This window comes from Oryza brachyantha, chromosome 1 (genome assembly GCF_000231095.2).
Source record: "Oryza brachyantha chromosome 1, ObraRS2, whole genome shotgun sequence".
Lineage (NCBI taxonomy): Eukaryota > Viridiplantae > Streptophyta > Magnoliopsida > Poales > Poaceae > Oryza > Oryza brachyantha.
Window position 1 is genome coordinate 29,956,971 of NC_023163.2, and position 13,198 is coordinate 29,970,168.

General features: G+C 43.5%; 2 protein-coding genes across 2 annotated transcripts; one reads left to right on the top strand and one right to left on the bottom strand.

The window, feature by feature from the left end:
- Positions 1-671: 671 nt before the first annotated feature.
- LOC102717766 lies at positions 672-5,261 on the bottom strand. Its single transcript, XM_006646498.3, has 12 exons — positions 4,271-5,261; positions 4,036-4,136; positions 3,844-3,958; positions 3,448-3,525; positions 3,051-3,143; positions 2,879-2,962; positions 2,697-2,792; positions 2,331-2,393; positions 2,084-2,114; positions 1,488-1,534; positions 1,282-1,340; positions 672-1,110 (listed from the first exon to the last, which is right to left on the bottom strand). The coding sequence occupies exons 1-12, from the start codon at positions 5,132-5,134 to the stop codon at positions 897-899; spliced, it is 1,845 nt and encodes a 614-aa protein (XP_006646561.2). The 5' UTR covers positions 5,135-5,261; the 3' UTR covers positions 672-896.
- A 2,276-nt stretch (positions 5,262-7,537) lies between these two features.
- Positions 7,538-10,400, top strand: LOC102707916 (60S ribosomal protein L5-2). Its single transcript, XM_006645102.3, has 9 exons — positions 7,538-7,630; positions 8,271-8,343; positions 8,421-8,512; positions 8,617-8,743; positions 8,836-8,915; positions 9,003-9,119; positions 9,341-9,475; positions 9,821-9,990; positions 10,077-10,400. Exons 1-9 carry the CDS (start codon positions 7,628-7,630, stop codon positions 10,189-10,191), a joined length of 912 nt encoding a protein of 303 aa, XP_006645165.1. The 5' UTR covers positions 7,538-7,627; the 3' UTR covers positions 10,192-10,400.
- Positions 10,401-13,198: the final 2,798 nt, after the last annotated feature.

Genomic DNA, 13,198 nt, shown 5'->3' on the forward strand with positions numbered 1-13,198 from the left:
CCCGCGTCCTTGCACGGCTCGTTTTCTTTGAGCCCTGCTTCTCCCTTCCCCCTCTCCCCAGGAACCGACCGTTTGGAGTATAGCCAAGTGGCTCTGAAGTACTCGTCTTTTGCACAAGGTCTCGTGTCAAAAAACCTATACGGGTGACTGAGGTCCATCAAAACTGTAGGTGCATTCGTCGAGTCTCTCCTTGCAGCTCTGACCAATCCACAGAACTTACCCGACAAGGAATTTCGCTACCTTAGGACCGTTATAGTTACGATCGCCGTTCACCGGGGCTTCGGTCGCCGGCTTTCCTGTCATCAGTTCACCAACTTCCTTGACCTTTCGGCACTGGGCAGGTGTCAGCCCCCATACATGGTCTTACCGAAGTCACTCTGGCATAATTTTTTCGCAATTATTTTTTATTTGCAAATAAGTCATTTGACTTTTAAAAAATGAGGGCCAAGATGTTTTGTTTTTCTCTTAATTTGTCTATGAACCAATCTTATATATTCAAATTAATTAGTATCCACGTAAATCTAAGGAATGAAAAAAAATAATTTATGATTAAAACCTTTATATTTCTACTTTTACGTAATTTAAAGTCAATGTAAACAAACTACGACAAAATAATTAAAAAAAATCAACAGCAGGATCTACTTTGTAAGGCAAACGTGGGACCCATCATCTTTGTACTAACGTGTGTTTTGTTATTGTTGAATGCTGCTTATAAATTTACACTGCCGGAAGTCACCGCGGCGGCAAACGTCAATTAACTATAGGTGAACACATCAAATTTCCTTTTTTTTCACCGAATTAACTGGGTGCTTGGCTACTGGCTAACGACTTCACTCAGCTGCACAGATTGTGATCATCTCATCTGGATCTCACACCGGCCACAGACAGAAAAGCTCTCATGCTTCAGAGACCAAACCGTCCGCCGCCTTGGTGGACGGCGGCTCGTCGGCGTCAGGCGGCTGCGACTCATGCTTCGCCGCAGCCTGGAGAACCCGGTCCTGGACGGCCGTCGTCGAGGGAGACGTCGCGAGGCCAACGCTGTTCGTCTCCAGCTTCTTGGCCGCCCACGAGAACGCCTCTGCGCCTACTCTTACCGGGGAAAGCAACAGCCTGGGGCAAGCAAAAACACAGGGAGAGGCCAAACAAAACTTGTAAATTGCAATGTTTATTCTTTTTCGGTTATGGTTTTGGAAAATTGGCAGGTTTTGAACACCTCAGCTGCAAGCTTGTAAACTGTACAAAAGATGCGCAACCGCGAAAACAGATGATGCTAGGACTTACTTTAGATCTTGCTGCAAATCCTCTGAACCCTCGTATGTAGAGAACCGCAGATAGATAGTCTACAAGAGTAGAGGAATATCATGTCAACTGCGTTGTTGTCACTTGCCATGATAATTTTTAGTGAAAGAGTTATATAAACAGCACAAAGTTGCATTGCTTTTCTTTCCAGGCAACTGGACAAAGGAATATAAAACGGAAACACTAACCAGACCAAGGCCTAGAACACCAATGTACTGCAAAGTCGTCTCCCATTCTGCAGTTATGTAGAACAAAATCAATCATTCACATATACAAAATCTATACAAGTTTGATGTGGCTGGATTATACCTGTTTGTCCTTCTAGATTTTAAAAGTTAAATGGCACATACAAATGATGAGTGTCCAGTAAAAAAAGATCAATGATGCATGTTTAGTTAAAATGGCAAAAAAAAAAGGAAAAAGAAAAACCAGAACTGTCCTCTACTCCTATAATGCTACCCAAGGGTACGGAATATTCAAAATGGAGCTTAAAGCGAGCTGCAAACTCTCCACTAATCAATGCCTTCTCAAATCCCCTAAAATACCATACTTGTGAATGCATCATCGCTTTCTGTTGAAAAATGATGCTAAATCTGTCCTCTTTGTGTGTAACTGTAAATCCTAAAGGCATTACGAGCTCAAAGAGCAGGAAAAAGAAAAGAAAAGAAGACAATATGACAATGCCCTTATATGTGAAGATAAACATACATTTGTCAAAATGATAGTATGAGTATATGGCGTGCAATATGTAAGAATCACATTAATGTTTTGCTAGCCTTCTTACCTAGCAAAGCATATGCTGCTGCTGAGAGGCCCTGCCACAGAAGAACAAAATAAGAAAGGAAGGAATTTAGCACATAAGGCTTCAAATGCACAAAGGGAGAAATTCCATGTATACATTTAGTATAACTTCAGCACCAACTCTTTACAGAATATAGTGGGAAATTTGTCAAGTAAAATTAAGAAGCAACTACTGTGTGACAACAGAAGCAAAATAAAGTAAAATGAGAGTAATAGGATCATTAATGTACCAGAAGAGATCCAAGGACAAGTGTTGGAGTGGGCTTTATGTCTTCAAGGATTTCCTCAGCGTCCTGTACACATTCAAAACAATATTGTTAGTTATCGATATTACTACTACACAGTGATAACAAAAAGTGCTATATCTAAGTAGTATTCTGTTACATAGTGGTAATATGAGTATTCAGCATTTTGTGAGGAAATAACGTGTACACAATTAATTCACTTAAATGGTAAGATAGGGATCGATCAAATCAAGTCGTAGTTCAATTAAAGAACTAAATGCAATTTTGGAAGGAATAAAGAAACACTGAGATGGATGCCAAAACCTGGCACATCTTTTGATTCATAGATGAGTTTTTGGTCTAAACTTTTACCTCATTTATTACTGTTAATGCAGTCTCGGGTTTCAATTCTTTCACACGAAGGTTCTTTGCCCAAGATTGGAAACCACCTTTAACAAGGTAAGGTCGCTGCCAACAAAATGTTCAAATTTAGGCAGGATATGGATCAATGAAAATGAAACACTGTTGGGAACAAAAACTGCATTGATATTTACCTGCACACCAAGTTTCTTCAGTAACCTAGCAATGGCCTTTGATCGGCTTCCGTTAGCATCCATAATTATAACCTTTGAATCACCCTATAAAAGCAGATGGAAACAATAATTCACTTCTGCAAATAAATTTCAGAATGACCATGGCAATCCAAGTTACAGTTAAACATCATACTTTAACCAACTTCAAGTTGCGGATGACAACCGCAAGCAACGCGTCATCAACATCCCTTCCACCTTTAAGTTGCTTCTTTACTGAACCTTTAATCTAAAAAGATATGTGAACTTAATATCAGACAAAATTTATTTTGTACTCTCACCCATTTGAAATAGACAAGGCTGCCTGCTGCCATAGCTGGCCATTAGTGTAGTTTCCAGTTTTCTCTTTATAGAAAAAATATGAAAATAACTCCTAATATTATTCCAACAAAAATGATCTCATTACATATAAACTTCAATCCTTACGGATATGCATATAAATTTGGAACTGAGTTCAGGTTGATTAGACATATAAATTGTCCACCAATCAATGAGCAGTGGCACGCCAGATCTCTAGTTCAAACAATACACACCTCTGGTGAAGCAGCAGTTGCATATTTAGACCTAGCTGCACGGCGTAGATCTGGAATTCCATCTTTCACTCTCAAGTCCTACAAAAAACGAATTGATGATAAGCTGTTTTCCAAATGCTAATGATAAATCAAACACTTGAGGCTAAGGTACATGTAAGCTTCTACTCTAAAGCTCTAGAGAAAAAAACAACAAAGAGCTGTAGTGATACAGTACTAAAAATGTTTATATTAAAGGGCTTGTCTGGATTAAACCTTTCTACATTGGCAATGAGACGCAGGTGGCCAACAAATAATCCTATCTTTTCTACCGTTTGCAGAATATATCACGGACCGGATTCAGATGATGAAGAAAGACATTAAAGAAAGAAAAGGCCAGTGAGATTTACAATCTCTTGCCTCAGACCGAACATCAATAAGTACGGCTTTGTCATCATTTCTCAATAGCTCTAGTGTGGACTCGGGTGACAAGTCTCCAGAGTAACCGCCATATGCGAAGAGCCAATAAGATAACCTACAACATAGCCAGATTAAGATATGGAATGAACATGTAAGCTATATAAACGGCAAAGGAAAAAAAATCTCATTTACCCGATTGTCGTTGAACCTCCAAGAAGAACTGCCAATTGAACAATAGGATCACTTGGGTCCAAACCAACATTCTTTTCAATACCTTCAACGATTACATATACCTGAATCACACAGCAACAAATTGAGGTGTTTCAGGAAAATGTTACACCTTCGTATCAAGCAGAAAAGTCAGGTTCTTGCTACGCCTAAATTAGAAAGATGAAGTTATCTCGGGACGAAGAAAATACCGATTTACCTGTTGAAGGGCACCTCCAATCGGTTTCAACACTAGGCTAGCTTTCTCCTCGGAGGAGTTGAGCAAATCTTTCACATTCGGTGGCAATGCCGATTTCGCTGATCCATAGTAATATCCAACAGAAGTGGCAGCACTGCCCAGTGAATCCTCGGCGGCAACGATGGCCTTCCTAAGGACGTCAGCAGCCACGGCACCAGCTCCGGCCACCTTGTCCTGCAACGCACCGGAAGCGTCCGTCACCCCACCGGCGGCCTGCTTCTTGGTGGCGTCCACCGACGCCGTGAGGCCGCCAATCGCTCCGTCGACGGACTTCCTCCAGGCGCCGAGCGCCTCATACGCCGACAGCCGCAGCTTGTCGTACCCTTCGGTGAGCGCGTCCTCCGCCTGGAAGACCTTCTTCCCGACGGAGTCGACGAACCTCGCGACGGCGGCCTCGGCGTCGGACGCGTCGGCCGGGAACGTGGAGGGCACCGGCGCGTCCAGCAGGGCCCGCTCCGCGGCGTCGTTGACGGCCGCGTCCCCGGCGAGGTCGGAGACGGCCGTCAGCGGCGGCGGCTCGACCCCGCCGCCGCAGCAGAGCGCGTCGGCGGCGGCGGCGGCGGCATCCGCGCTGGGCGCCTCCCCGGCGGCGAGCCCCCGCGCGATGTCGTCGGGGGAGGCGGAGTAGGGGGAGAGGATGGACGAGTCGGCGAGCAGCGGGCGGTCGGGCACCCGGGCGGCGAGCGGGTCGGCGGCGTAGGACCTGAGCGCGGCCACCTCCACCCTCCCGCGCAGCGCCGGCGCGGCGGCGTGGGCCACCGACGCCGTCGCGACGGGGCAGAGCGGGGAGCAGGCGGGCGCCGCGGAGACGACGGGTGGCAGCATGGCGGGCTAGGGGGGCAGCAGGGCAGTAGGCGGCAGCATTCAGCTCGCCGCTGCTATCCGTTTGGTTTGGTGTGGGTTGGCGCGCGCTCGTCGTGGCGCGGCGCGGCGTGGCGCTGCGCGCGCGCGTGTGTGGAAGGAAGAGGCGGTTGATCTGGGACGTGTGGCGGGGGTGCGGATTTGGTGATCGCCGATGCGGGGGTCGCGCGGATTGGTGTTGGTGGATTCTGGCCCCGCGCGCGTCGCTGCCCGAGCGGCCACGCCACCACATGTTCGTGTCCGGTCGCTTTTCGCCGTTTCTTCTGTGCTGGTCGTTGCCTCGCCGATGCACGCAACTTTCGTACACCGGGGTAGGAAAGGTGTGAGCAGAAAAACACTAGACCGAAGAAGGCTTGATTGGAGAGTCTACCTACCAGCAGTCCCAACAATTTATCTAAATTTGATCATCCATATCTTTTGGATCATCATCTAAAACACTTTCATACTTTATTTTTTTTACTCCAGCTGATCATTCATATATGACATCCTTTATATCTCTTTTAAGTAGGGAGAGAGAACAAAATATGGATAACATAAAAAATAGAGGATAGGATGGATGTTCTAAAAATATATCGTTTTGCTTTTTATTTGTAAAATATTTTATATGCGTCCAATTCTAAACTAAAACAATGCACTATTATAGAAACAAATATTATGATAATGGAGGAGTGAATAGCTCTACTATACACGTATGGTAAAACAATACTGAACCATGCATCACACTAGCGATAGCGTGAAACCAAATCAAGGAATGCGCCGATTGGGAACAAACTTGAGGGCCCAGCCACTATAGATGAGCTTCAATGCCAAGCTCAAGAGCACAGCAACATGATGATGCCCAAGGGTAGCAGCAACGGTTGTGGTAAGCGGTATCAAAGGATGCAGCAACCACAGTTGAACTCAAGGGCATTGTGTAACATACGAGAACAAGGACACAACGGTAGCGAGTGATCTTGAGGATAGTAATGTTTAGAGTGAATGGCAAGACAAGGGTGGGGTGACATGATAGCTGGAGCATGGTAGCGGGCAGGCCGAGGAGCAATGGCACTGGCGGTATAAAATAATATCAGCGGGTATGAGTTTGTTGAGCTTTTATAAAAAAACCCATGGCTATACGCTTGGGTGGCCTGATATGGAGGAGGAAAGAAATGGGAGGATGATGGGAGGAGTAAGAAACAAAAGAAAAATGTATATGTATTTTGCGTCGTGACTTTTGAGAAGTAAAAGTAGAAAAATAGCATACGAGTATGTATGGATGAGAACTAGGGATGGCAATGGGGCTGCACCCGTCGAGTTTTATCACTCCGTCCCCGTCCCTATGGAAAAGAAATATGCCCGTCCCCATCCCCACAAACAGGGGAGGATTAATTTCTCCCCGTCCCTGTCCCCATCCCCATCTCCAGGAGGGAACGAGTTACCCAATGGGTGTCCATACCCGACCTAGGGCGACGACGGCGGCGCAGCAAGCGACTGCACCTGCCGACGGTTCCAGCGATGAAGAGAACCAGAGAGAGAATGAGAGAAAGCGGCACCGTGGCGCACAGACTCGGCTTGCCCGCTTGGGCCGGGTTACTGTGAGCTAGGGTTTCTATTTTCTATCAAGGCCTAATGGGCTATATTTAATGGGCTACATGTTAAGTTAGGTATATATTCACACTTTATATGGGTACCATGGGGACGGAGAGCCTAGGAACGTACCCGTCCCTGTCTTATCTGACGGGGGTACTTTTAAGCCAATATTAGCCCCATGAGTATCTCGTTTTCAATCCTAATAGAGTTTTTATCCGTCGAGGATCGGGATTTGGACCATTGCCATCCCTAATGAGAACGGAGGTGAGTTCAACTCTCTATCTCCCTCTCTCGCATGTTTGAGAGAAAAATACTAGCCAACAATCAAGAGCTCGCCTTAGAGCTTGAAGGGCAGAATGAGGAAATAGAACTAGAAAAATAGAATCTAGCCACGCAAATACGCGGGCACACTACTAGTTAGGTTAATTTTCAATTACAAGATATATAAAAAAAAAATCCCAATTCGGCGACTTTCTGGACTGTCAAAGTCATTAGCCCATCCAATTCTAGAATGGACTACGCTATTCTTCAGGCCCATCTACTGCAGCCTGCAGGAGGTCCATTCCCTTTCCGTAAACTTAAATGGGCCATAAGCCCATAACCGAGGCATCATCTATCAGGCCCACCAACTGGGAGGCCCATCCAGGCGCGGGAGAACAACCCCTCGAGCCGATCTCGACCGTCCGATCCACCCCTCCACCGCATCCGTCCGTCCGATGCGCGCGCGAGTCTAGGGTTTCTCGGAGAGATGAATAAAAGGGCTCGAGGGCCGCCGCCGATATAAACCCTACCCTTCCCCTTCTCCCACCTCTCCCTCTCCTCGCTCCTCCACCCGCCGCCGCCGCCGCCGCCGCCGCCGCCGCGGAGCATCCACCGCAGGGGAGCGACATGGTAAGACCCTCGAGCCTCTCTACCCTCCTGACGGCGACCACCCCCGCGCGCGAATCGGTTGCTTGCTGCGTCGCAGTTTTGGTTCGTCAGGTTCTAAGGTGGCGGTGGCGCTGGTGGTAGCTAGGTGGGTGGTTCGGCGCGGGCTGCGAAGTTGTTTGGTTTGTGGCGTAGGATTTGATTCTGGTTTCGTGGGATTCATTCGGTTCGGTAGCGGTAGAGATCTATGGCACTCTGCAGTGAAGATGGCATTCCGTGCCATTTCGGTTGTCTTCCTTCCCGTTTGGTTTGTGATTGCTGTTTAGCATCTCGTATCGGTAGCATTTTAAGGTAGTTCATTCCATCTTTGATTGTTTTGTCCGGTAGATCCACTCCGTGTGTTCTCAGTAGTGAACTAGATGGTCGATAGCGTTTAGCTGCTAAAACCAACAAAAAATTCTTACGCATGGGATCTAGAAGTTTTAGGATGATGAACGCTAGGGTGATCAATCGTCTCGTGATTGCAATACGGCAGCTACCTGCTTGATGATCTTGCAAATGTTCTTTTTTTAGTTTAGAATTTCCGGAGCGATGCATAACTCGTCGGCTTCACATGTTTGCTGAAAAATATTATGCTTAATTCACCCCTTAAATGTTTCTCCAGGGAGGGTTTGTCAAGACCCAGAAGACCCATGCCTACTTCAAGCGTTTCCAAGTCAAGTTCAAGAGACGGAGGCGTATGTTTAGTTTAATCCTTATATGTTAAAAGATGCAAGATTTTGATTGCTTAAACTGATTTTTCGATTGTTTGCAGAGGGAAAGACTGATTACAGGGCCAGGATTAGGCTCACCAATCAGGATAAAAACAAGTACAATACTCCCAAGTACCGGTTTGTTGTGAGATTTGTATCCTTTGAATTCCCTTTATGTTATTTATTGTTTCAATTCTCATTACCACACTATCATATTTTATTATTGTATATATACTGTGAGCCTTAATTGTACATTAGACAAACAAAGATATCACAGCTCAGATCGTTTATGCTACCATTGCCGGTGACATTGTGATGGCAGCAGCGTATTCCCATGAGCTGCCTCGATATGGTCTTGAGGCTGGTCTCACGAACTATGCGGCAGGTAGATTTCCTCCACTGAATCAATGTGAATAATGCTTGTTTGTCTTGTTGTATGCATGCAACTTAATTCCTTTGCTTTAATGCATTGTGCAGCCTACTGCACTGGCTTGCTCTTGGCTCGCCGTGTGCTCAAGATCCGTGGTTTGGACCAAGAGTATGAGGGCAATGTTGAGGTACAAATATAACTATTACCGAGATCTTTTCATCTTTGTAAGCTCATCCTATTCCTGATGTGTAATGATGATTATTCCTTTGTTCAGGCTACTGGGGAGGACTACTATGTTGAACCAGCTGATGAAAGGAGGCCTTTCCGTGCTCTCTTGGACGTTGGTCTCATTAGGACCACTACTGGAAACCGTGTCTTTGGTGCCCTGAAGGTTTGATTTGCTTCAGTAATGCTGTCTGCTTGTTATTCTATAGCTGGCTAGAAACGAACCTACCGCATGATTTGTTCTCCTTTGTTCTATATTTTTTTAGAAAAGTGTCCATTTCTCTCTGTATTTCTTATCAGTTTATCATTTGACACTGTTATTACTGTGGTCTAGTAATTATTGATCTGTGGGAGCTCATCTGGATATAATTATACTTTCTGCTGCAGGGTGCTTTGGATGGTGGTCTTGACATTCCTCACAGTGACAAGAGGTTTGCTGGTTTCAAGAAGGATGAGAAGAACCTTGATGCTGATATTCACCGCAAGTACATCTTTGGTGGCCATGTGGCTGACTACATGAGGGTGAACTACTATTAGCTCTGCTCTGTAGTTCTATTTTAATGTTGGCCATGTTAATTTAGGGGAATTTTGAAGCAAACTTTATTTTTATGAAGTTGAATAGAGCAATAAAACCAAGTAGGCTGAAATACTGCAATATCATTTTTGGACTTCTAACATTGACCGCAAATGTCTTACACTTTGAAGAGGGGTTAGAATATTTTTTTGGCGAAACCTAAAAATCTGTAGTTGATCAAAACTCAAAATAGACAGTTAAAATACTGCCTGAACGGTATTTGTTACTGCTTGCTCTGAATCAGCTTTATTTTGGTTCTCACCATTATTAAATTCATCATGTACCTGTTTCAGTCTATGGCGGAGGAAGAACCGGAGAAATACCAAGCCCACTTCAGTGAGTACCTGAAGAGAGGAATTGACGCTGATGGCATGGAGGCACTCTACAAGAAGGTTCATGCTGCCATTCGCGCTGATCCTACCATGGCCAAATCGACCAAGAAGCCACCAACCACCCACAAGAGGTACAACCTTGCTTTCTGATGATTCTAGTCTAACATTGTATATTATGCTCAGCTATGATTGTAATTAACACGCTTCTTTGTTGCAGGTACAACCTTAAGAAGCTGACCTACGAGCAGAGGAAGGCTAGGCTCGTCGAAAGGTTGAATGCTCTCAACTCCTCTGCTGGTGCTGATGATGATGAGGAAGAGGATGACGAGTGAAGAGTGTAGCCCATCACCGTAGTTCTATCCTTATGCTGCCAAGCAAACTCCATATGGCATTTAAGTTTACCTGTAGTCTTGCAAGTTGCAACAGGCATTTTTGTTTATGTTCTGCACTCTGCGCATTGAACCTATTTCCTTCAGTTTTTGGTTGTCAACCTGGAGCTGTCGATTATCTTAATTATGTGAGGCGTGACTGTTTGGATATTTACTAAAATGTGTTTGTCTGGCTCTCTTTGGTGATTTTGTTTTCTTTATTTTTGTTTTAATCTTGCATGGGATAACCCAATCAGCTGTTCTCGCCAGCTTCCTGCATGAATCATTTGCATTGTCTGCTCTGCATTTCTGCAATCGTAGGATGTGAGTGCCCGAATTTCGTTTACTTGGGTCCGTTCAGTTGAACCATTTCCAGAACACTCTGTTTGACGTACCTTTTTTTTTTTCCCCAGAACTAGCTTTAACCATTTAGAGCTTATTTTTTTCCAGAACATTCTTCAACCATTTGAAGCTTCCAATGGGTTCAGCCTTGCAAATACGAATGAACGACTGATCGTAGTCATGATTTTACGCTTCAATTTTGATTTACGGGCAACTTAGCTACATCCATTTCGCTGCAACCGTTGGAATCCGATTTTAGTTAAAGCTTAATGCGTTAATATCGAAGCTACCACCCTAATCTTTTCTTCTCTTTATGCTCTACATTTAAATTTGGAGTTGATTTTAAGGGTTTTCATGCTAGTTTATTTTAAATACATATAAATATTTTTTCATAATTTTTTTCCCAAAAAAGATAAACAATAACCCCTGGGTAAAAGTCCAAACAAACGGCGTTAAAAGAAAGAGTTTTAATCGTGCACTGTGAACACGCGACCGCGATCGTATATCCATCCATCGCAAGTCTTCATCGTTCACGGGCTCTCGTCGTCGCGATGGCGGCACCGGGCACCGGCGCCATGTCACGTTGAAGCAGGCACGACCGCACGAGCACGACGAAGCACGGGGACTGGGGCTGCCACGCCGGGGGGCTCGCTCTCGCCGGACCTCGTCAACGGCGGCGTGGCATTGGTAGCGCCAGCTAGCGGTGGCGCCGGTGCGATGTGATTTCCAGGTAGACGTGATGTGATGCCCGCACCGCAGGGGACGTGGCTCTACCTCGCCGGATCCGGTATCTTGCCGGGGCTCCTCGACGGCGGCGGCGGCGGCGGATTGGATTCGATGCCATGTCAGGGAAGACCTGATGGAGAAAGGCTGGGCTTGCCCTCCGGCGAGAGGCCCAATTGTACGGAGACAGAAGAATCGCTTGTCTTCCTCCTTCCGTTCTCGCAGTTGCAAGTGGGTGCTCCTTACGGTAGGATATCTTCCTCCGATTTTGATCAATTGTGGATGGATGCCAAGCACATGGATTATATACCACCTCCGTTTTATAATTTACAATGCAATAATTTTTAATTTTATTTAAATTTATATATGTACTAATAAAAATCTTATATATAAACAATATATCTAACTGAAACGTCTTACATTGTAAAAAAAAATTATTTGTTACCTAAGACTCAAAATGTATTGAGCCAATCTGATCTAGAATAATAACCTTCAGATCTCTCTCGTGCTTTAATAAAAACCATCCATATTTCATACACATTAACAACTTATTAATGTAATAGTTAATCCGACACTAATACTATTAATTTTAAATAGGGATAATTGCAAGGATGCTATTATAATTTTGTAAAATTAAAGATATGTCATCCTGACTCATGTGGGTCCTACATGTCAATGAGACATAAATGGTATATCTATAATTTTACAAAATTATAATAACACCTTTGCAAATTTCCCTAAATAGGGATAATCATTCCATTCATCCAATTTAATTTTATATGCATATATAAATATAGAAGCATATAAAAGTTTACACTCGATAATAGTTATATCTGATAAACAATTAATTTACTTATTTGCTTATGTCATATCCATATATTTCCGCGGCATGCCGGGTATCATCAAGTTTTTATTTATTAAGCAAACCATAACTTGTAGATGCTCTATAACTGTGGATACCAATATATGCTCTATAATTATAGATGGTACAGAAACGAGAAAATAGGTGTGAAATTCCAGGATAGGCTTATCAATAAATGAAGATATAGAGCGATGAAGCTAAATTTTGCAAGAGCGCAAATTCAGTTGGCAACATATAGAGCTGTGCCAGGTGCTAAGTTAGTCATATTAGTATCCAGCTTTGGCCAATTGCCAAATAAAATTCACAATGGAAAACCTTCTGCGGGGCTATCGTTGCATGTAGTAGCAAGGAGTAAGACAGAGCAATGGCCGCATTCGTTGCTCTCTCTCTAGGTTAACCTTTTTTTTTTTTGCAAAAATTTACTATAAAAAAGTTGCTTTAAAAAAATCATATTAATTTATTTTATATTTTTTAATAATTAATAATTAATTAATCATGTACTAATATATTACTACGTTTTCTATGCCGGAATAAGTTAACTTACACCCTCTTAAACGAACACGGCTTACATAAGCTCAAATGTTTTCATTTGGGCGAACGCAAAGATTTTGATTTGTGCTTCGTTTGACTCCTTTCCAGGTGATATTCAACTTCATCTTATCTCTTTTGCTCACGTTTATAAGCTAAAATTTAAATTTCTAACTTTTTAAGGTAAATTTTATAGATTTTTCATAATAGTTTATTTTTAATCTTGACTTTTACATCGCTAAAAACACATATAAAATTTTTATTTATAAATTATTTTTTATTTATAAATATTTCGTTTGGCCAATTTTTTATGAAAAAGTCAAACAATGACCCCTTCACGTGCTTTTTTAATGCTGCACTCATTTGTTCCCTTCATGTGCCTTTTTTTAATGGTGTACTCTTTTGTTCGTACTCCCCGTTTTATAATTTAAGATATTTGATTTTTTTATAATATCTGACTATTTATCTTATTCAAAATTATGAAAATATCATTTATTTTGTTATGACTTACTTTAT